The sequence below is a fragment of the Papio anubis genome, chromosome 13 (assembly GCF_008728515.1).
Source record: "Papio anubis isolate 15944 chromosome 13, Panubis1.0, whole genome shotgun sequence".
NCBI classification, from domain to species: Eukaryota; Metazoa; Chordata; class Mammalia; order Primates; family Cercopithecidae; genus Papio; species Papio anubis.
Genome location: NC_044988.1, coordinates 33,583,215 through 33,608,168, shown reverse-complemented (window position 1 = coordinate 33,608,168; position 24,954 = coordinate 33,583,215). Strand labels below are relative to the sequence as shown.

The window sequence follows — 24,954 nt, the reverse complement described above, 5'->3', positions numbered from 1 at the left end:
ATATGGCTTTACTGCTAAAGAATGAAGTCCAGTGATCTTTGCTGCCAAGAAATAGAGACCCTTCCTGTTCTTCAGTTTGCAAAGGTGGGAAAAGGGAATGGACACAGGGGGGCAGCGTGATCCTATTCCACAGTGAGCTTGACGCTTTCTTTTTATTAACCTCTGAGATAAATACCTTCACTTTGGGTAAGTCAGGTATATTCAGTCCAACTGTAAAAGTCTATTCTCATGGGCCCCCATTCACTTAACAGAGCTTAATTTTATACTTTTATAGCAATGCTTTTATAGCAATATTTTACACTTTTGTAGCGATGCTTTTATACTTTTATAGGCATTAGCAAGGAAGGACCTTTTGTCTCAGATGATTTGGTTTTGAATTCCTACTTTGCCATGTGGTATCACTAGCCATGTGGCATCATGACAGGTCAAACTCTCAGAGCCTCAGTTTCCTTACCTGTAAAGAGGGAATCAAATGTGATCCTGTATCTGGAAGCACACTGTCAATTCTGACATGCTCTAAAAATGTTAGATATTCCTCCAGCCAATGTTGTTATTACAATTGTTATTTCTTTTGAAGTCTCATTTGTTTCCTTTTTGGGGGAGAAGTTCATTGATGCCATTGATGATGTCACTGTCTGTGTAATGAACTCTTAAGAACACTGAGTTCTCTCAGATACTTCCCTTGACCTATAAGACTTGTTCAGCCTGTGAATATGTTTATTATTTCTAACCTAGACTCTTGCTGTACTGTCCTCTTAGTGTGCTGACATTTTCACTCTGGGTGGCAGTTTGGATTTCTAGAAAGTGACCACACCGGAGAGACTGTCTTGAGAAGCTTCATAGCCTTCTATTTATTTGTCTAACCCTGTTTCAGTCTATTTTTATTCCTGTGATTCTAAAGATAGGGTATGAGCTCGCTTTCAATTTTCTAGCCTCTTACTTTTATCTAAATTCTTGCTAAACACAGGAATAATAATTTGCAGCTATCATTTAGATGCAGTGACAAGATCTAGCCAAAAGCATATGAAAGGAAAGAGGGAAAAGGAAAGGCCTCCTGTGTAGAACATCATATCAGGAATCTAGGTGTTTGTTCCCAGTAGGAACATAATGATGTTTACAGAAGCCAGAGCAGTTCTGGGGCCACTGCTGGGCTGGTGTCAGAGAGCAATCCTGGTAATGGTAGGCAATGTCAGGTGCCATGCTGTGCATTATACATGGCTTTGTTATTCGTCTTCAGAGTAGTCTTAAAGGGCAAGTACAATGACAGTTTTTACATTTTCTTGAAGAGGAGACTGAAATTAAGTAGTTTACGTAATTTGCCCAAGATCACATAGTTGGTAAGTAGTGGAGCAGGGATTTGAACCCAACCTTGCCTGACCCTAGAATTTTAAATTTGTGGTGCACGTCTGTAATCCCAGCTACTCGGGAGGCTGAGGCAGGAGAATCACTTGAACCCGAGAGGCAGAGGTTGCAGTGAGCCAAGACTGAGCCATTTCGCTCCAGCCTGGGTGACAGGGCGAGATTCCGTCTCAAAAAAAAAAAAAAAAAAATTCTTAACTCTATACTATAGGCTTCAGGAGAAAGTTGTCTTTTGTTGCTAGTGATAGCTGGGGAAATTGGCACATCACTTTCCATTTGCAGGTTGTACTTCAGAGTTTCTGGATGGAGGCAGAGTCTGTTTTTGACCAGCAAAGGTGGGAGGATTATGCCCATCACAGGGAGCATTGTAAGAGGAGCATTGATGAAGAAGGCCAGGATGAGACTAGTAAATGAAGCAGAGAATTAATGTTAGAATTACACCCATTGGCTGAGCGCAGTGGCTCATGTCTGTAATCCCAGCACATGGGAGGCTGAGACAGGTGGATCACTCGAGGTCAGGAGTTCGAGATCAGCCTGGCCAACATGGTGAAAGCCCGTCTCTACTAAAAGTACAAAAATTAGCCAGATGTGGTGGCAGGGTGCCTGTAATCCCAGCTACTTGGGAGGCTGAGGCAAGAGAATCGCTTGAACCCAGGAGGCGGAGGTTGCAGTGAGCCCAAACTGTGCCACTGCACTCCAACCTGGGCAACAAGAGCGAGACTCCATCTCAAAAAAAAAAAAAAAAAGGAATTACACCCATCTTCTCTCCTGTCTTCCTACCCTCTCTATCTCTTTATTCCTAGCAATTTACTCTTATGGAGCTTAATTTTTAACTATACATTTATTTGTATAATTGTTTAATACTTATAGACTATAAGCTCCAGGAAGGCATTGATTATATTTACCTTCTTCACTAGTATACATCCAGTGTCTATAAGTCTTACTACATAGGAGGTTCTCAATGAATGAAGTGTTTTTTGAATATATGAATGAAAATAAATTGAAAAATGAATGAAGGGTAAGAGTTGGAAAAGCTTTTAGAGAACATTTAGTCTCTCTTCTCCTTTTTTTAAAATAGTATGGAAACTGAGTCTCAAAGAGGGTAACTAATGCTTATTGAGTGGCTAACGTAAGCTGGCACTTACGCTAGTTAACTTCCTTTAGTCCTCATGTTCATTCATTTAAGAAGCATTTATCAGGTACCCATTATGTCCTAAGCATTGTTCCACAGGTTTAGGGGCAGCATCCAGGATGCTGCACTTCACCACTCGTCTCTGAACATCATTGAAGTTCAATTTTAAAATGTCTATCTTTAGTGATATTTTAAGGGGCTTGTTGAAGATGCTGACAGTGAGGCCCCTTTTCAGGTGTGATTGTCTTGGCTGGACCCTGTACTGATTGAACTGCTCTGAGTTCACACCTTTCTAGGGACAACCCTGCCAGCAGTAGAATAATGTACAGAAAAGACAAAGTCACTGCTTTCATGGAGCCTTGTTGGAAGCAGATCATGAATAAATCCATGAACAAAAATATCAATTAGTGGTAAATCTTATGTCGAAAGTAAAATCAGGTGATGTGATGGGGAGTGTCTGGGAAGGAGTGCTCTTTTGGATTGGGTTGCCACCTTCTGATAAGATGACATTTAAACCAAGCCTGTTATTCAGTAGGAAGGAGCCAGCCCTGCAGAGACCCGGGGAGGGAACTTTACAGAGAGGAGAATGATAAGGCACAACCCTTATGTGGAGGTGAGCTTGGTGTGTTTGAGGGACAGCAAGAAGGGTAAAGGATGACAGGGAACGACGATCAAGAGGAGAGTGGCAATAAATGAATTAGGAGAGATTATTAGAAGCCTGATTATATAGAGTCTTGAAGTCTAGGGTAAGGTGCTTAGATTTTATTCTAATGCGATGAGAAGCCCATTGGAAGGTTTTAAGCAGAGAAAGGCACAGTCTGATGTATTTAAAACGTTGCAGTGTGCGGATAGTGGATTTGAGTGCAGGAGAATGGAGGCAGGGAGATCAACTAAGGCCATGGCAGTAATGCAGGAGAGCATGCATGGTGGAAGTACATTGCTCAGGAGGGAACATCAATCCATTGTGGCTGGAGTGTGGCTGGGAGCGCACAAGTGGAAAGAAATGCTATTTATGATGAAAAATATAGAATAATTTCTTTTTGCACTTTGATTCTTTCCTCAGTAGAACCGAAACATTCGTATTAATGGAGTTAGTAGGAGGAAGAATTTAATGCATCATATTATGTGATGTAAGGTCAATTATGTTCTACAGTTGATGTACTGAAAACGAAGCAACCCTCATCAGAATTCTTCTCATAAGTAAAGTGGCAGTCACTAAATAGCAAAACTGCCTCATTGGCTACAGTTACTTTTTTGATGGTCCTCTAGGCAGGGACCACTCTCAGTTCAGATCACTTCTGCCGCACCTGCTGTGTGGTCAAGGATGATTCAGATGGTAGCTTTCTGTCCTTCGGCTCAGTAATTGTTCATCCTATTAGACCCAAGATCTTTTGGTAATGAGTATTTTGTAGTATCCCTTTTATGATACTAAAAATATTTGTAGTTAATATAATCAACTTATACAAGTCACTGTAAAAAATTAACATAATCTGATTGTAATATAAAGTAGAAATGAAAGTGGTGTATGATAAAATGTATATGTTAATATGTAAGTGTCAAGCATAATGAAGCATTTAGATGGGACATGATTTTCAAAATATCAAACAGATCCGGTTAAAGATCCAAACAAAACAAAATACAATTGTTCCTTGATTTACACAGTACTTGGAAAAATTCAGTGTATTTCCAAATCATGCAAAAAAAAAAAAAAAAAAGCTTCGTCTTTACATGTAACATAGTTACATAATTATTTTCAGTTACATAGTTAGTTAAGTTCTAGGCTCAGATAATTATAAAATAGTTTTTAGCCTGCAAGAATGTTTGCAAGCTATTAGAAAGTCACTGGGGATGGGGGAGATTGTGTGATGTGCATGAGTGTCTTGAGCACTGCAGGACTCCCTCACACCTCTTGCTCCTGCCCCTGAAATATTTCCACAAATGTCCAAAATGTCCCTGGGATTGGTACCGCTGCTGAGAACCACAGCTGTAGCTGTCATCTGGGCCCTTGGCATCCATGCATCACAGAACACATTGAACCCCAGTCTAAACTGTAAACTTGTGTGAACAATGCTATGTTCGCCTTGTTCCTATTCTATCCCCGGTACCTGGCTTAAGGGTTATCATTAGTAAATATTTGTCGAAGGAAAAATTGGATGGATAGATGGAAAGATAGATTTTCCTATTTGTTCTGTTTTGTAGAACACCTCTTTAGTCTTTTTTTCTCTGTTATGACTTTGGAAGGCTTTTAAAAATTATCCAAAAGATAAAAAGTAATAGAAATTAGTCTCCTCTTGAATAACAGGTGCTAGGATCAATGTGTCTATTTTTACCTGAGTGCCATCTCTGCCATCATCTGCCTGAACTTTTATTTTGTTAAACCTGAAGGTGTAAATACAGATATTTATACTTTTTCTCCTTTCTTTCTAGTGTGGGATGAGTTGGCCTACTATGAAGAAAACACACGGGATTTTCTTTTCCCAGAGCCCAAGCTAACACCTTCACACCCTAGGAGGTGTAGGGAAGTGCTCATGAAGACGGCTCTAGGATTTCCAGTAAGTGATTCATGTCCATCTGGGCTTCTATTAGGAGAGAAAGTCTTGGGACCTGAATGTTTTATTCCTGACAGGGTTTGATCTTTATTTTGGTTAGTACCCCTGCTGTTCTGTTTAGTGGCTCCGTTTAGATGCCCAACTCAAGGTACCAAATTATACTGATTCTCAGTATTGATCTGAGAGGTGGAAGTTTTATCTAATCAGGCTAAAATCTTTTCCATATTTACATTGTCACATAGTTATAAAAGCCTCCTTTTGTTGCAGATTAACAGAAAGATTTGTTTGTTTAGTCATAGCTATTATGACTAAATAGAGTAGCAATAGCAGTTATGTTATTTTTCATTTATTTTGCACTTTCAATTTTTTCTCCCAACAATACTCAAGTTAGCCAAGGCAGATATGGTCTCCATTTAACAGAAAGGAAACTGACAGAGGCTCACAAATTGATATTACTGAAGAATCTTGAAGGATATAGCAGATATTCCACTGGTAATTTAATTCTTTGGGGGGCATTATCTGAACCCAAATTCAAGGTACACATTTTGATGTTGTCTTTGACAATTTCTATTCCCACGGCAACCCTGACGATTTTCTTGACTGTTACATCACTTGAATGATCTCCATTTAAAAGGCTATGCCTTTGAGAATTATAAAAAGTATTTTGATACTCAGCTTTTCTCATATTGCCCCATGAATTACAATTACTATAATTTGTTATCATTTCCTACTTTGTTGAGAGTACTGTGCAGAATATATTTAATATAACAGTCAGGACCTCTGTTTCTATGAAGCTTATCATGACAGAGCTTCTAATACTTCAAACAGCAAACATTCATTAAAGGTTGCCCTAATCAGAATTCCTAATAACTGTAACCCCAAGCCCTTCATTATCTTTGAGAGTTTGATGAATCTCACTGAAACTGTCTTTGTTTCTCCAAGATCTTCATGTATCATTTAAATCCACGGTACATGTGATAAGCTTGCCTTTAATTATTTTATTTTGAGTTATTGGGATATTGCTCTTCAGAAGCTAAAAGGGATAAAAAACTGATGAGAATCAGGTAGGGGATACTCTATTATTTTAACTTTGGTTTGCCTAGTTCTCTGCTAAATAAAAGGCATCTACAAATACTGAGCTGGTATCCAGTCAAGTATCAAGATAAAAAGAAGCAAACGTTCTTATATTTACTTGATTGTTATCTCTGTTCAACTTTATGGTCATAAATAGGAAAAATAACCTATAGGAGGTTGTATTTATAGTTATTTATACATGCAGTTAGTCATTAGAGAATAGATTTTTTAAATATGTGGAAACACCTGCATGCATTAGAGGTAGAGTATTCTTACAATTAAGTTAATCAAATTATATTTTAAACAATTTGTGAATAGATAGAGGGACTCAATTTCTCTCAACCATTCTATAAAGCAAAATAAAACCAATTGCATAGTAGTGGTTTTTGGAGTGTGGGATCTGATCTTATTTGTTACTCAAAAAATTTTATTTTTGACTGGACTCAGAAGTAGAAGCTTGCAGAGAGGGCCGCCTGCATCTGTTGTCAATCTATTCCTGGCATTTTTCTTTGGTCTCCTTCATTCTTTTGGCCAAAAGTTTAGCATATTCTACAGCCTCTCTCTTATTTCCCTTAGTAGTCTCTTTCGTCAGAGTAGTATGCCAGAGTTTGTGTTACAGGACATGTGGAGTAACGAGACACTGAATCTTGGGTGCTCTGGTTCTAGGTTTCTTACCTTCTTTGTTTAAGGGCTTTATTACAATATATTGGCAGATATCGTCTCTTTTAGAGTGACTGAAAAGTGCAGATTCTGCTAGGTCTTTTGGGCCCCAGGCGATGAGGCACCATAGTGTCAGTCAGTCCAGGAATATCCTTCTCTCCTTTTTTGATGATAACCAAGTTGAGAATGGTCAGATTGGTGACCACATTGTGACCCTGAACAGATTTGCACTTTCTTTCTCCAATTCTCCTTGGTCTATAACAGGAATGTCCCTTCTCAGCAGCAGGTGGACATAGCCATGGGTCAGGACACCCTGCTTTATGGGAAAAACTTGTTTGTCATTCCCACCGCTGATCTGGACCACATAACCCTCCCAATCTTCACCCAGAGCATCTCAGTAGTAACTTCTGTGGCCATATGCTTCTCATAAAAAGTATGAAGTTTGCTTTCATCATCCACTTCAATGAATTTCTGACAGCCAGTGGCTGGAAAGGAAATATTCAGCTTCATCTTTTTGTTTGTTTGTTTGTTTTTGTTTTGATGTCTAACCAAGTAACTGTTACGTATTTATTTGTATACAATAAAAGCGTCATGAAAATTCTGTGTTGGAGATCACATCCATGTTGCTTTCACACATAAATAAGTATTATTCTGAATAGGAGAATATTAGTTATGTCCTGATTAATGCAATACATACTTCCTTTGTCAAGTATTTCCTCTGCTTTAATAGACAATTTCAGAAAGACATGTTAAGGGGGGAAAATCACACAATACTAAGGATCTGAGGGCCATAAACATCACATATGTTGAGTTTGCTTTTAGTTTTGTTTCCAGTATCTCTTAACCAATGTCCCTGGCTGTAATCTACGTGCTAGACACATTGCAAATCTTCAAAAGTGTATAAGATGAAAGAGCAACACACTTAATTGTTATTATTATTTTTTGAGATGGAGTCTTGCTCTGTTGCCCAGGCTGGAGTACAGTGGAGTGATCTCGGCTCACTGCAACCTCCGCCTCTCAGGTTCAAGCGATTCTCCTGCCTCAGCTTCCCAAGTAGCTGAGCTGGGATTACAGACACTCACCACCACGCCTGACGGATTTTCGTGGAGACGAGGTTTCTCCATGTTGACCAGGCTGGTCTCGAACTCCTGACCTCAGGTGATTCTCCTGCCTCAACCTCCCAAAGTGCTGGGATTACAGACGTGAGCCACCGTGCGCAGCCTTCAGCTTCATCTTGAAGCAGCTGATTGCCTCCGAGATACCACAAAAAAGAGCTATCACTTTAATAATAGCTGATGTTTCAGCCTGGCCAACACGGTGAAACCTCATCTCTACTAAAAATACAAAAATTAGTTGAGCGTGGTGGCGCATGCCTGTAATCCGAGCTACTGAGATGCTGAGGCAGGAGGCAGAGGTAGCAGTGAGCCAAGATCATGCCACTGCACTGCAGCCTGGGCGACAGAGTGAGACTCCATCTCAAAAAAAAAAAAAAAATAGCTGATGTTCACTGTGTGCTCACTGTATAACAGGCACTGTGTTGAGCTCACTATCCTGTTCTTTCCCCACTTTAAAGGAGAGGGAAGCTGGTGTAAAGAGTTTCAGAAATGCAGTTAGGGTCACAGAACTGGTGAGTGATGGAGCAGGAATTCTCATGCTGACCTGACTGGCTTCAGAGCCTGCGCTCTTGAATGATGCTAATTTTCTCATATTTATTTCAGCCTACTATCTGATTTCTTTTCATTAATATTGTAGGAAGTAAGAATGAATATGTGAGACAAATTCACTTTATTTTCTCCTAATTTATCAACTTATTAACAATTAGATTTATTTCCTCCACTAGCATGTGACTTTTCTTTGTATTTCTGTATTTTGCTGTTTTATTTCACTTGATACTTTAACAGTATTTTTTATTTCCTGGTGAGGTCAAGAAATTTTTTTGTTTGCAATATTATCTAGTCTTATCTATTAGATAATAGATAATATTACTGTCTCATCTATTAGATAATAGATAATAAAAGATGATAATACTGTCTCCCTGTGAGGCAATGAGAAGATTGCACAATTATCTGTTATTATGTTAGGTTAAGACTGACTTTGTAAAGTGAGCATAAAAAGCATTTAAAAATTATTTTTATTTGTTTATGTTATTATGTTATTTATTATGTTAAATCCTTTCATTGACCTAACTGTTATCAACATCATTCCATTGGTAAGGAGACTGGATGAGATATAGTCTCTAAATTTCAACTCTAAAGTAAAATGTTATGCTAAAAGCAGCACAGTATGAAAAAGAAAATACATTCTTCTTTATTGTCTGTAAGTCATGGCAAGGAGTGGAGGTCATATAAGGTGAACAAAAATGTGTTACAGAATGTGGGTTCCTTACCAGCAGGGGACTTCCTTCCTCCTCTCTGGGCAAAGTGGATCAGGAACTTGAAAATCTATTAGGCAGCTGCATGTACAGTGGTTTAGTATGGAATCAGATTGTCTGGGTTCATTCCCAGTTTTGTCATGAATGGCTGTGAGACTTTGGGTAAGTTAATCTCTTTGTGCCTTAGTTTACTCATCTGTAAAATGGGACTGTAATGGTACATCCCTCACAGGATTATTGTGAGTGTTAGATGAGGTAATATACAGTGTTTAGCACAATACCTGGTATATAGTTAAGTGTACAATAAATCTAAGCTGTTATTATTTATTGTGCTGTCATCCAAGGGTTAATACTGTCTCCCTGTGAGGCAGTGAGAAGACTGCACAAGACTGTGGCATGAGAGATGACTTGTTCAGGCTCAGGCCACTGGGCTGTGGGGGACCTGAGGCTTGGCACACATGTGAGGGTCATATGATTCTACCAGTAGCACTGTGGACACTGAAATTCTCCTTGCCACCTTCTTCTTGTAAGCCATCTGGTTAAGAAAAGATGAGGCTGTACTAGTCATATGATTGTACATTCTTTATCAAATGTCCCTCTGCATTGTCTGACTCTGTGTAGCATCTTGGCCCCTGTGTTTATAAGCCTAGAAATGTTTTCTTGAGTTGTCTGTCCAAGCTTTGCACTCTTGTGTGCATACTGTGCATTCTACAGGCAATATAAAAAGGAGTTAAGGATATAGATTGTACCTGTGAGGACTTGTGTAGACAGGATGGGTGCACAGGAATGAATGAATGCACAGGAAACAAGCTGACTAGCTGATTCACAAGGCCCCTGAAGAGATAGCATGAGGAAATGGAAAGAAGGTAGGTTTTGTAGTGGTTCAGCAGAGTTTCTTTTTTCTTTCTTTCTTTCTTTTTTTTTTTTCTTGAGTCTCTCTCTGTCATCAGGCTGGAGTGCAGTGGCGCGATCTCGGCTCACTGCAACTTCCGTCTCCTGGGTTCAAGCGATTCTCCTGCCTCAGCCTCCTGAATAGCTGGGATTACAGGCTCACGCCATCACACCCAGCTAATTTTTGTATTTTTAGTAGAGAATGGGTTTCACCATGTTGGCCAGGATGGTCTCAATCTCTTGATCTCGTGATCTGCCCGCCTTGGCCTCCCAAAGTGCTGGGATTACAGGCGTGAGCCACCGTGCCTGGCCAATTCAGCAGAGTTTCAAATCCTGGCTCTACCCACCTGTGTGACATTGGGCATACTATTAAACCTCTCCAAGTCTGTTCCCTCCTGTGTAAAATGGGAATACAGTGGTCTACTACACAGGTTGTGTGAGGATTAGATGAGATCATGCCTCTGGAAACCCTTAACAGAAGCTGGCACATGTAATAAGCATGCAGTAGATGTTGGCTTCCTTTCTTTCGAGGGCTTCAGCTGGGGCAGACCCTGTTATGGAAGCACCTTGAGTATAAGTTGTATAAATGAAAAATATTAGAGACTGGAGGGAGAGACTACTATGGGCTTACCTGGAGGAGTTAGAGTGAGATCAGACATTGAGAGATGGGTAACATTTGGATGGAAAAGAAGAGAAGGAAGGTGCCCTCAGGACAAGAAGTAACTTGGCCAGGTGGTATTCTCTGGGGGAGAGTAGAGCAGAGAGGTCATGCAGAGGGGCCACTGGTGAGTCGATGGGGTCAGATGGAGACAGTGTAATTTAGTCAGATCCAGGTCCTGTCGCTGTGGTGCCATTTATAAGCCTTGTAAATTTGGGAAAATTGCCTTAATGTCTCGTTAGGCCTCATTTTTTGGGGAAAGCAGTTGTATTTTAAAAATTATTATACAATAAAATTGATGCTTTTTTGGTCTACAGTTCTATGAATTTTAGCACGTGTATAGATTTGTAAAACCACTACTACGATCGGGATATAGAACAATCCCATCACTCCTAAAATCCCCCTCATGTTACCCCTTTATAGGCACACCCTTCCCCTGACCCTAAGCACTAGTTTTTTCTCCATCACCATAGTTTTGTTTTTTTGAGAATGTTACATAAATGGAATCATACAGTCTGTAACCTTTTGAGACTGGCTTTTCTCACTTAGAAGAACGCTGTTGAGATCCATCCATGTAGTTGTGTGTGTCATTCATTTGTTCCTTGTTATTACCGAGTAGTTTCCATTATGTAAATACACCACGGTTCATCTGTTCACCCATTAAGGGTGTTTGGATTGTTTCTAGTTTTTGCCCATTTTTCAGTTTTAACATCTGTAAAACAGGATGATTATAATAATTGTACCTACGCTATAGGATTATAAGAATTAAACAGGATAGGATATATATATACACACATATATATATATAACCCAATATTTTAGACAGTATGGTACTGAGGACAAAAAATAGAAATATCAAATCAATGAAACAAAATTAATTTGGAATTAGGTCTAATGAATACAAATATCTGATATGAGATATAAAGCAAGTTTTTCAAAGCAGGTAGGTAGAGAGGAAGACTCTATACATTATACATACCTCTCTCTAGGTAATCGCATTCAATTCCATGGTGCGGTGTTTTAAATAGAGTAGCTAACCTCATGGACACTGGAGCTGGAATGCCTGGGTTCAATTAATAGCCATCATTACTAGATGGACATGTTACTTAAACTGTGTCTTAATTGAGGAGTACTATTATAAAACCTGCCTCATGGGGTTGTGTTAGGATTGGATGAGTTAATATATATGAATTACTTAGGCCTGGCTCTGATACATAATATATATTACATAAGTATTTAGCTATTCTTATTACATATATGTTTTAGATAATGTGTGTGGATTATGCCAACCACACAGAAGAGCGGTTAGGTTCTTGTATGATTTTAAGTTAGAATGAGATGGCCAAAGAACTGTTTCTAGTAATTTTATTTGCTTTTCTTATGCTGTTTTATTTTTAGGGAATTGCTCCTAAAATAGAGTTTTCTACAAGGACAGCCATCAGAGAATGTGTGTTTCTGCACAGAAACAGATTTCTTGTAAGTACAATACAAATCTAGTGATAGAAATGACCGGATTTTTTTTTTTTTTCCTAATTTAAAGAATTTTTGCCCAAACTCAGTTTATCAAGTTTACATGAAACTAAACAAGTAGAAACCTGGAAAGTTTTTACTAGGTTTGAATTTCTATAATTCAAACTGTTTACTCAGCCAGTCATATTAGAGTATGTTTGGCACATATGTTTGGCAGCATGATGTAGCTGGAAGCAGGGTGATTCAGAAGCTAAAATTACAAATTTGATGTAAGTGAGCTAATTAGCTTTTGTTATTGTCGTTCTATGACATTTACTTTTGATCTTATGAACAGCAGTTTCTATCTTTCTTTTTTAAAAGTTCAAAAATTTTAGGCTAGGCATGGTGGCTCATGCCTGTGATCCCAGCACTTTGGGAGGCCGAGGCGGATGGATCACCTGAGGTCAGGAGTTAGAGAACAGCCCAGGCAACATGGTGAAACCTCATCTCTACCAAAAATACAAAAGTTAGCTGGGCATAGTGGTGTACGCCTGTAATCCCAGCTACTTGGGAGGCTGAGGCATGCAAATCGCCTGAGCCTGGGAGGTCAAGGCTGCAGTAAGCCAAGATGGCTCTACTGCACTTCAGCCTGGGTGACAGAGTGAGACTCTGTCTCAAATAAAATAAATAAATAAATAATAATAAAAATAAAATAAAAATTTAGAAATTTTATTTTTTCATGGATACATAATACCTGTATATATTTATGGAGTACATGAGATATTTTGATATAGGCATACAGTGTGTAATAATCACATCAAGGTAAATGGTGTATCTATCACCTAAAACATTTATCCTTTGAGTTACAAACAATCCAATTATATTCTTTTAGTTATTTTAAAATTTACAGTTAAATTATTATTGACTATAGTCACCCTGTTGTTCTATCAAATACTAGATCTTACTCATTTTTTCTATTTTTTTTTTTTTTTTACCCATTAACTATCTCCACTGCCCCTCAGCCCCCACAACCCTTCCCATCCTCTGGTAACCATCATTCTACTGTCTGTCTCCATGAGTTCAATTGTTTTAATTTTTAGCTCCCACAAATAAGTGAGAATATATGAAGTTTGTCTTTCTGTGCCTGGCTTATTTCACTTGATATAATGACCTTAACTTTATCCATGTTGTTGCAAGACAGGATCTCATTATTTTTTGTGGCTGAACAGTATTCCATCATGTGTATATAATATAATTTATTTATCCATTCATATGTTGATGGACACTTAGGTTGATTCCAAATCTTGGCTATTGTGAATAGTGCTGCAGTAAACATGGGGCCATCTTTCTTTTACTGAGGCTGATGCTCAGATTGTATTCATGGTCCATCTTTGGTAAACGTGAAGTGTCTTAGGGCATCCATGTGTACTACCTCAATTTTACTCTCTTCTTTAGTCCTAGTGTCCCCCTCACCCCAATTTCTTTCTGTTTTGCTTTTACCTTATTGTATATAATGTTGTTGCCACTTAAAATCTCTTCTAGAACAAGATAGAGAAGGAATAAAGGTAGTTTGTGAAGCTTCTCCAAATACTCTGGGACATGGTAGAGTAAAACCTGTATGTGAAACAAAATGCGTATCCCAGATCTTATGTATGGTCCTAGAAAAGACCTTGAAAATGTGGGCTGTGTGTTATGGGATTCTGAATGAGAAAGAAGGGCCAATAATCTCTGCAAATCTATCAAACCTCGCAGCATAATAACTCATATAATGGGAGACCAATGATTAATTTTAAGGAAGGCGTTATCTGCTTTTTAGTTTCACCTTATTTATCCTCTTTTCTCTCCAATTTATTTGTGATGTGTTCATAGCAATTTTTCAGTGTTTCTTTCTCTTCTGTTCTACCATTTTAATTCTGTTTTAACTTTCTAGGTCTTCCTTTCAGTGTTAACTTTTTAAACAAATAGTTTTATTGTTTTTTTTTTTTTTGAACTCCTGGCCTCAAGAGATCCTCTGCTTCAGCCTCCCAAAGTGTTGGGATTACAGGCGTGAGCCACCGCACTCAGTCTGTTCTTTTTTTTTTTCTTAAAACCAAAGTATCACTTTATTTTGGAAAATTAGAAAACAAAGATAAATAAGCGAAAAGGACCCGAAATTTTAAAAACCTGTCCCATTTTTGCCATTTAGAGATCAGCATTAATTTTTTTGGTATATTCTGTACATACATACACACTTTTAAAAAAGATTGAGATCACACTGCATTGCATATTATTTTGTACCCTTCTTTTTTTTACTTAACTTATCATAAACATTTTCTCATGTCCTCAGGTATTCTTGTGCCAGACAATTTTTCATGGTTTCATAGTATTCCATTGTATGGAAGTACTGTAATCTGTTTGGCCATTCATTTTCCTTTTGTTGAGCACTTAACTGACATATCAGCCAGGGTCCAGTCAGGAAACCACACCAAACTTGTGATTGTAACAGAAAGATTTAATTTAAAAAAATGGCTAAGGCCGGGCGCGGTGGCTCAAGCCTGTAATCCCAGCACTTTGGGGCTTGAGAGATGAGCGGATCACGAGGTCAGGAGAATCGAGACCCTCCTAACCCATTGAAACCCGTCTCTACTAAAAATACAAAAAAAAACTAGCGAGGCTGAGGGTGGCGGGCCTGCAGTCCCAGCTACTTTCGGGGAGGGCTGAGGCAGAATAAGTAAACCGGGCCCGGGCTGCAGTGAGCTGAGATCGGCCACTGCCTCCTTCCCTGGGTGACAGAAGCGAGACTCCGTCTCAAAAAAAAAAAAAAATGGCTAAGCAGGGTTGAAAGACTGAGAAAGGTAAAGAGACACTGAAATGAAGAGTAACTGCAGGAAGCAGCACCTAGGGCTGGGGAAACAAAGGGAAAGATGTTGGGTCAGCAAGAACACAGAAACTTAAAGAAGAGACTGAGGCGGGCAGTGCTCAGCCTATAATCAACACTTTGGAGAGCGAGACAGGGGGATCACGAGGTCAGGAGATCCGAGAGACCATCCACCAGCTATTTCTGGTGAAACCCGTCTCTACTAAAATACAAAAAACTAGCAGGCCGAGGTGCTTGGCCTGCAGTCCCAGCTACTCGGGAGGCTGAGGCAGAGAATGGCGTAAACCCGGGAGGCCGGAGCTTGCAGTGAGCTGAGATCTGGCCACTGCACTCCAGCCTGGGTGACAGAGCGAGACTCCGTCTCAAAAAAAAAAAAAAAAAAAAAAAATGGCTAAACAGGGGTTGAAAGACTGAAAGGTAAAAGGGGAACACTGAAATGAAGAGTAACTGCAGGAAGCAGCTTCCACCCCTAGGGCTGGGGAAACAAAGGGAAGATGTTGGGTCAGCAAGAACACAGAAGCTTAAAGAAGAGACTGAGGCCGGGCGCGGTGGCTCAAGCCTGTAATCCCAGCACTTTGGGAGGCCGAGACGGGCGGATCACGAGGTCAGGAGATCGAGACCATCCTGGCTAACACGGTGAAACCCCGTCTCTACTAAAAAATACAAAAATCTAGCCGGGTGAGGTGGCGGGGGCCTGTAGTCCCAGCTACTCGGGAGGCTGAGGCAGGAGAATGGCGGGAACCCGGGAGGCGGAGCTTGCAGTGAGCTGAGATCTGGCCACTGCACTCCAGCCTGGGCGACAGAGCGAGACTCCGTCGCCACTCCGTCTCCAAAAAAAAAAAAAAAAAAAAAGAAGAGACTGAACAGAAATGGGACCCAGACCTCTGGAGAAGGGCTGCTTTCCTGGTTGCTTCTTCAGGAATTCGAAGGTGGGACTCTGATGAGCTGGGACTCAGATCTCTAAGGAGGGGCACTGCTCCCTGCTGGTGCCACAGGAGCTTGGAGGAAGGTTCCTGTGGGTCTAGACTCAAATCTGAACAGGGGGCTCTGGCCCGCTGCTGTTGATATGTCTGGAGGGGTGCAGTGGGGCTAGTTCTGGCATAATAGGGGAAAGGCTATAATCTGGAGCCACTTGCAGCTGTTAAGGGGAAGAATTGTTGCTGGAATGATGCTAACAGGAATAGAATACAAAACTGGAAGTAGCCAGTCACTGTATCTCCTCCAGCCTTGCGCTTTCTCTAGCACCTTCTAGTGGCAGAGCCTACAGAGACCAGCTGGAAAAGCAAAAAGGGGGTTTGTAGAGTCCCTGGGTCAGTATTGTATAGCTGAGGTGGATTTGCAACTGAGCGCAATTGCTTACTCACCAGTACAGTTGGTTTCTAACTTTTGAATTACCGTAAGCATTTTTGGAGCTATACATATAGCCATAGTTATTTCCTTATAATACATTCCTGGAAGTGAAATTGCTAGACCCCTGTATGTGTCAAATTCTCTATTATCTATCTATTGGAGGTGTCTGACACTTTCTAACTTTCCCGTTATAAATAAATCTCACTGTTAATTAGTTGAATACATTATACTAGCAAGGTATAAATACTAATGATGTTGAACTGAACAGGAAAAAAATTAGAGAAATGTCCTTCCTTAAGTTTATGTTTTATAAATCTGAGGTGTTCTATCTTTGACCTTAATTTTTTAAAGTTCAATTAAATACAGTTATATTCTGATTGAATTTTTTTTTCTTTATTTATTTTTTAAAATATTCTTTTTTTTTTGTTTATTTCAGGAAGAAAGACATAAGTCACGAAGGCCTTTATCTACATCACATGAACCAATATTTCCCTTAAATACTATAAAGATGAAACTAAAGGAGAATAACCTCAACAGACTGCCCAAAGGCATGCAAGCCCGGGAGCCCTCTCCATGTTCTACCAGGCATTTCTTCCAGGACCAGCCAGTTCAGTTGAACCTTGGAAGTAATTTCAAAATCTCTGGAGGAAGCAAGCCTCCATTTGTTGTTAGACATGTGAGCCTAAAATTATTTTTTAGAGTGTTTTGCAATAGTGAGGATACGGATGAGGGTGGAATAAAGGAAGTTTGAGCTATAATAACAAATGAATATTATTAAATAAAAAGGTACTTCAAATTGAATAATAATTGTGATTAAATTATGTTAATTTCCTAGATCATTGTCAGGAAACTCTTAGAAAGGTGCCCTATACAGTAGACTTGCTCAGTAAATGTCAGCCATCCCTATTTTTAATTTTTGAAAATTATTAGCAGAGTATAATGTCTACACATGATAACTTGCTATTATCTTGAAGAGTCAGTGAACTGACAGAGGTTGAAAACACGTAATGAAGGTTGGCATGCACTCTGTATCAATCCAAAACTAAAGCTTCATCAGTTTTAAAGAAAACTACATGAGTTTTCTTAATGAGATTGGTGCTCAGTGGCCATATGTTGAAGAGCCAGAAAAGTTTGTTTGCAGGAAGAAGCAATGTTGTGCGATACTCAAAGCACTTAATTAAAGTCATCTTAGATTATGTCCTCTGGCAATGGTGGGCAAATTTAATCACACTAGTTCTCTTAGTCTCTTTACAATTTTTTTTTTTTTTTTTTTTTTTTTTGAGATAGAGTCTTGCACTGTTGCCTAGGCTAGAGTGCAGTGATAAAATTTCAGCTTACTGCAACCTCCGCCTACCACGTTCAAGTGATTCTCCTGCCTCAGCCTGCTGAGTAGGTGGGATTACAGGTGCCCACCACCACACCCAGCTAATTTTTGTGCTTTTAGTAAAGACAGGGTTTTACCGTGTTGGTCAGGCTGGTCTCGAACTCCTGACCTCAGGTGATCCACCCACATCGGCCTCCCACAGTGCTGGAATTACAGGCATGAGCCACTGCACCCGGCCTACGACTTTTTTGCTACTATAAAAGTAATGGAAAACAGAAAAGTTCAGGAAAAAAATTAATCCATTGGCTCACCAGCATAATAAAATCATTGTTTGATTTAATTTGACTCAATTTCTCTACATTATACTTGCATTCATAGGCTTTATTTTTTCCACAAAGTTGTAATTATACTGTATATACAGATTAGTTTTCCTACATATTCCGATTAACATTATATTAAAAAAATTTCCTGTGTTATTTTGTAGTCTACACGAACACCAGTTCATGTTCTAATTAATGACTTATTCTCCAGAATGTTAACTATTGATAGTATCATTAAGTTGATATTTTGATTTAAAGTCACCAGTGGTGATGTTTGTGTATTAGGCAGAGACTGTGAAGTGTAGTAAGTCTTGAAGTGAAGGTGCTGCTGAGATGACTGTATGTAGAATTGGTTTGTAGAACTGTTTGGCTAGAAACTGCAGAACAGCTATCTACAAAAAATACACAACAGCTGTTGTCTTGGTGGCCTGGGTAATGACATCTGGCAAAAATCTAACGACCAATCTTTAAACATGGGGCCATAAAAATATCGAATTGAGTTCATTTATTTCATTTTGTTGAAAATATATCTGATTTACTTCATTTGATATAAATTATTGTAAAATACAACTTTAGTCCATGCCATTATGAACTAAGTAATCTTAAAATCTTGGTAGATTTCTTAGGGGATTAAAACTTGCTTGATACTTATTTTATTTAACAAATTCTTATATAGTTTTTCCTATGCGCCAAAGTCTTTTAGCAGTGATTTGACATATTTAATTTTTTTATTTAGTCAGATTTTCTGATGATATGTGATGTTTCCTTAAGTAGAAGCATTAAAATTTAGAAAACCTGATGTTATAAAGACTATAAATTCAAGTCAATATATTAAAGTAAAATGAAAAGTAACATTATAACCTGCTTTATTAAAATTTTAAAAAACACAAATAAAAAAAATTCAGCAACTCTATATTGTAGATATTTGGAAGAGTCCCTAGTTCACGTGTTTTGACCTGTTTGCAGATCATGTTACCCAATTTTTCCTTAGGAAAATATGGTCAGTCACCATAGATAAAATAATATAGTTGCTATTATTATTATTTATTATTATTTTTTTTTTGAGATGGAGTTTCACTCTTGTTGCCCAGGCTGGAGTGCAATGTCGTGATCTCGGAGCATTGCAACCTCCGCCTCCCAGGTTCAAGCAATTCTCCTGCCTCGGCCTCCCAAGTAGCTGAGTTTACAGGCATGTGCCACCACGCCCAGCTGATTTTTGTATTTTTAGTAGAGATGAGGTTTCTCCATGTTGGTCAAGGTGGTCTCGAACTCCTGACCTCAGGTGATCCTCCCTCCTTGGCCTCCCAAAGTGGTAGGATTACAAGCATGAGCCCCTGCACCCAGCCTAGCTACCATTATTCTTTTTTTCAAAAATGTAGACACTCGGACCAGAGAGGAATCTGGAAAGTAGAAATGTCATCTTGTGGGAATCCCTTGCTGTCAGTGAGGACCCCACTTAGGCCACCACTACTCACACTGTTTAAGGAATGTGAAACATTGTCCTATTTTAAGAGATTGTGAAATAAAGCTTCACTTGCCCTCTTTCTGTGCTGTATCCTTACCAGTTGTTGGAATGTAATTTGTGTCTAACTTTAGTTCCTTATGCTAATGTTTAGCCTATGTCCTCATGTTCTAGCCTCAATGAAGGACAGAGAGTTTCTCCTTTTAGGTGTAACATGTAGCAAACTTGGAGACTGTGATCTAGGTGGTTTTCCAGCCTTCTTTTTCCAACCTGTGTAATCAGTGATTGAGGGGGAGACAGGCATTACCAGTGATGAGGGGAGGGTACTAGAAGCTATAGTGGATTCTAGTCTTATTTCTTTCCTTTACTTTCAGGTGGACAGTGCAAAGCCCTTTGGTGAGAATATTTCAGAACATCATTTGAGGAGGTGTAGAAGAAAATCTAAGTTTTCAGACTTTCCGTTTCCAATGAGAAGAGGTACTTGAGTTTCTTGTTACTCCTGTACATTTCCCTGTGGCAACGAATGTGTCCTGTGTATACTCTTTCATTCTGAGGAATCACAGGTTATGTTCGGAACTGTGGGCCTAATTCTCAAGTCCTCTCCAGCTGTGGAATTTCCAGGGCAGTGGTCCCACGAAGCACAGTCAGCTGAGAAGCTTCTGTCTGAGAGTTCCCCTCGTCATTGAAGGGGACCGTTCTGAGCAGCGTGCTGAATGTGCTGTGGTTGCAGTTGTTCCCTGGCTGTTCCCTGTCTGGGCTGGGAAAGCAGAGTGCAACTTGTCCTGCTGTGAACGCTTTGCAAAGTCACCATTGATGCCTAACAAATAAGGCTTTCCATTTTTCTGGATGGGAAAAAACAGGAGATTGATGGTGATCAGGAGATGTAACATTTGCTTTACAAGATTTCATGTCAGTGAGGTGGGAAGCCAACTCTATCTGAAGCAGTTAGATGAAGGCAGGGTATTTTTAAACCTTTAGATTTCAGGCCCTTTTGCATTCTTAATATTGTTGAGGAGCCCAAAGAGCTTTTCTTGATGTGGATAACATCAGTAGTTAGCATGTTAGAAATTAAAACTGATACATTTTTAAAATATAAGAATAGACTACGGCCAGGTGCAATGACTCATGCCTGTAATCCCAGCACTTTGGGAGGCTGAGGCAGGCAGATTACCTGAGGTTGGGAATTTGAGACTAACCTGACCAACATGGAGGAACCCCATCTCTACTAAAATTACAAAATTAGCCAGGCATGGTGGTGCATGCCTGTAATCCCAGCTACTCGGGAGGCTGAGGCAGGAGAATTGCTTGAACATGGGAGGCAGAGGTTGTGGTGAGCCGAGATTGTGCCATTGCACTCCAGCCTGAACAACAAGAGTGAAACTCTGTCTCAAAAAAAAAAAAAAAGAATAGACTAGTACACATTCCATTAGCCATCATCATGATGATGATGTCGTAACATCATTGTGGCTTTTGGAAAACTCCATTGTGCAGTGGTGAGAGAATGGGAATGAAAGAGGCAAATCATGTCTTAGTATTATTATGAAAACAGTTTGACCTTGCAGATTTCCTGAAAGGTCTTGGGGACCCTTGGGGGAGATCCCTGGACCACACATTAGGAGTCACTGGGTTAAGGAATTCCTTGTAGGCTTTTGACTGAAATCCATGAATCATGTCGTTAGTGAAGGTCGTGTTGGTGAAGATCAGTCATTCCTGAAATTAATCAAAATTCTTAGGCTGGAAAGGAATGGTGGTGGTCCATTCTCTTGCCTGCTGGTAGTACTGAACTTTCCATCTATTGCCATCCCTGACAGTAGAGTTCTTTATCTTAGGCTTAAAGGTTTACACTTTTAAGGGTCTACTTTTAAGCCTCTTATGGTAACTTAAGCCAGCGTTCTTAGACTGTGGTAGCTCTTTGACAGCAGCTGGCCAAGGACAGGGTACCGGGTTTGAAGCAGAATGTGCTTCATCACATCTGACATTTAATTTAAGTTCTTTGAATTGAAAGTCACCCGGGTAGCTTATAAAGCAGCATTGTCTTCCCTACTGCAGTGAAATCAGGCAACAGCAAATGTCCTTTCCTGGGGCAGACAAGTTGGGTTTAATGCAGGCTCTATTATCATGGGACTCACACATCACATTGGTCTCGGCCTTTGTCTTTTCTTAATCCTCGCAGGTGGAGAACTAAGGTTCCAGAGAGGTTACAATGTGTGTAAAGGTCACACACCAAGCTTTTGGCATACCTACATTTAGAGAAGACATTCAGACCTCTGGCCTCAGATCCTTGGAATCCCTGTAGCTTTCAAGCCAGAACTTTGCTTAGGTCACCTGTCAGCTCATTCATCCAGGCCTAAGGTAGAACACAGCAGTGCTTCTCAAACTTTAATGTGCATTTGAATCACCTGGGGCTCTTGTTAAACTGCAGATTCTGATTCGTTAGGGCTGGGGTGGAGCTTAGGTTTCTCCTTTTCTAACAGGCTTCCAGGTGATATGAATGCTACTGGTCCAGGGACTGCACTTTGAGAAGCAAGGGAATGAAGGCGAGCCCCCCCTGTGAAAGGAAGGGCTCAAAACCAGTAGGTAGGAGTTTCTGAGGCCACAGGGTTATGAGGCCACAGGAGGAAGGAGGTTATGAGGCCACAGGTTATGAGGCCACACTGGAAGGAGGTTATGAGAAGGGGGTTATGAGAAGGAGGTTATGAGGCCACAGGGCAAGTTTGTGGCTATAGCTGAAAGGGCATTAGCATTGCTGACTCCCTGCCCAGCTGGGGGTGGGTGCAAAGAGAGCTCCTGGGACAAAGTGGTACATACATATCTATATGCCTAAAGGATATGAAAATGGTCTGGCTTTAAAAATCTCTTTTTATATCTACCAGTGACATGGGGAGGGGGATCAGCAGTCCAGAAAAAGTCCTTTGTCATTGCCTGAGCCCCGGTCACACTGGGGGAAGCCATGGTGACCTTAGCATTGCATTACAAATACTAATTTTGAAAACAGTTTTTAATCAACCTGGAAAAATCCAACCTAGTCTTCACTTTCTCTGTGTCTTTATTACCTCATTTCCTAGTCATCCTTGCCATACTTCGGCATTAGGTCTACTTACCTATCATGATCATTTACAGTCATGATGGTGATTTCCATTTTTGCTATGTTCTGTATTTCTCCAAGCTTTTACGTATTTGTTGTCTCAATTTAACATTTGTGTCTACCTTGGACAAATATATTCAAGAGCTCCTGCATAAATAGGATTCCATGAAAACCAAAGAAAATGTCAGAGGAGACAGTTTACAAATTTTATATTAGACACATAGTACTTTTTTTTAGGTTCTGGGCACCTACTCAAATACGAGTTTTTCAGGCTGCTTAAGGGTTATTGAACTTACTCATTCACTTTAGACTTGCTTTACCCTTCCCTCTTCCATACGTGCTGTCATTGAAGACAAAACGTCCAGAGGCTCACACCTGTAATCCCAGCACTTTGGGAGGCCAAGGTGGGTGGATCACCTGAGGTCAGGAGTTCGAGATCAGCCTGGCCAACATAGCAAAACCCCATCTCTACTAAAAATACAAAAATTTAGCCGGGCGTAGTGGTGGGCACCAGTAATCCAAGCTAGTCTGGAGGCTGAGGCAGGAGAATCGCTTGAACCCGGGAGGCGAAAGTTGCAGTGAGCTGAGATCATGCCATTGCACTCCATCCTGGGCGACAGTGTGAGACTCCATCTCAAAAAACAAAAACAAAAACAAAAACACCCAAAAAACAAACAAACAAAAAAACCAGAACACCTCATTGTTAACCTCAAAAAGACAAAAACAAAACAAAACAAAAAAACCCCATGACCCAGAGAATTGAAGTGGCTTAAGGGAGACTTAAAAGTGGTAGTGTAACTTACAAGGGAGCATTTAAGTTTTTAAATAATTCATTCATTGTCTAAAATTTTTGTACCACTGTAGAATAAATATAATGGCAGTTTTAAAGCTAAATGGTAATAATGAGTCATTGAAACACCTGTTCCTCTTTCTTCTAGCTTCTTCTCTTGACAGCCTTGCAGCTAACATAAAGGTAATTTTAGAAATAGAATTTGTAAAATTATTTACTTCCAGCTATCTTATGTCAATTATTGTGCTTTTTCCAATCAGTGGTGGATATTTCTAGTTAGTCTGCTTAGGTGGAATTGCTGTAGTTTAGTGTTTGTATGAAGATGTGCCCAGACTCCATGTTATACTTTGCTTTGGGGTTAGCTGGTTTGTGCCCCTCATATAAGTAGGATGAATCACCACAGAGGGTGTATGTAGACCCAATACCTACTTTATTTGTAGTGATTTTTATTGCTTTTTCTCCAAGCAAATAATTTTATACATAGAGGTGGTAAATCATTTGTTCTTGAAGTTTGATTGGTTTGTGAAAGTGAAGGCTCAAACTTCTGTGTAACAACATGAGAACAGATTTATGCAGAGAAGATGGAATATACTATGCTTCTTATGCCATAGCACTTAAATATTTTGTTAAAGTTATATTTTTCCCAGATCAATAATCCCTAGTCCTCAGAAATCAAAGTTTACAGCGTGAGTTTATTTTGGTTTGTTAATATATCCCAAACATACAGACTTTTGGTTATTTTTATCAGTCTTAACTCCTGAGCATTTTGTCACTAGTCTTCTCTTCTCCAGATCCTCTTCTATTTGCAGGAGATCCCTGGCGCAAATGTTCTGTCATCTTAGCCCTAGTTGTCTTCCTTGTTCAACCCCACCCCCAGCTCTAAATTAAGCAAACAGAAGCAAAATTACAATTAAATAATGTACATTCACTCAGGTTATCAGAGAGCCAGATGAACGGATTATTTTAAGGAGTGACTCATCATCACGTTTAGATTCAAGTCAGTTTGGAAAGTCCTCGTCCAGTAAACAAGGGGATGCCGATTTCCACTGGAAAGCTTCATTTGCCACCTCCCAGCATTCCAGCTCTCCCGGACCCTTGGATCAGCCCCTTCTCAGAGAAAGGTCAGTGTCAAGCACCCATCTGTTTGCCTGAAGAGTGCATTGTGGCCTGGCAGGGGTAAAACTGGGTCATTTCATCAGCTTCCTTTCTTAGGAATATTCAGCTAGTGACACCTTGATATGAAAAAATGATTATTTCTTTTAAAATCTACCCAAAAGTCAGAGGCATATCTCAGAGTATTTGCTGTGAATGGAATAGACAACTAACTTTGACATAGGTACTATTTATCTACCCATTTTTATTTGTCATACATTTAAAAACTAAACCTTTTTATTTTACCAGTATAGAAATGTTCACTACAGAAAGTTTGAAAATTACAGAAAAAAAAGGGGAAAAAAATTACCCATAGTCCTACCACCCAAAGACAAATGTTAACATATGGGCGTATATTCTTTTTCTAGACATGGTTTCTTTGTTTACATTATTTTCACAAATAATAAAATTATATTTGCGTATGTCTGGAGAGCAGGCCAGAGAGTAAGAACAGAAACCTTTATTTGCCAA

The 24,954-nt window shown here is 39.6% G+C and overlaps 1 protein-coding gene and 1 pseudogene across 8 annotated transcripts in view; one reads left to right on the top strand and one right to left on the bottom strand.

Moving 5' to 3' along the window:
* Positions 1–24,954, top strand: part of SPATA6L (spermatogenesis associated 6 like) — an 82,593-nt gene that overhangs the window by 31,433 nt on the left and 26,206 nt on the right. For all 8 annotated transcript variants that reach the window (XR_638542.4, XR_002517611.2, XR_638543.3 and 5 more), the window contains 6 exons: positions 4,919–5,043; positions 12,093–12,170; positions 16,787–17,026; positions 19,831–19,933; positions 23,480–23,514; positions 24,265–24,452. Coding sequence is in view for 5 of the 8 variants with exons in the window: in XM_031654208.1 (XP_031510068.1) it covers positions 4,919–5,043; positions 12,093–12,170; positions 16,787–17,026; positions 19,831–19,933; positions 23,480–23,514; positions 24,265–24,452 (769 nt within the window). In the remaining 3 variants the exon portion in view is untranslated. The remainder of the gene's footprint in view (positions 1–4,918; positions 5,044–12,092; positions 12,171–16,786; positions 17,027–19,830; positions 19,934–23,479; positions 23,515–24,264; positions 24,453–24,954) is intronic.
* On the bottom strand, positions 6,542–7,284 carry LOC116270013 (annotated as a pseudogene).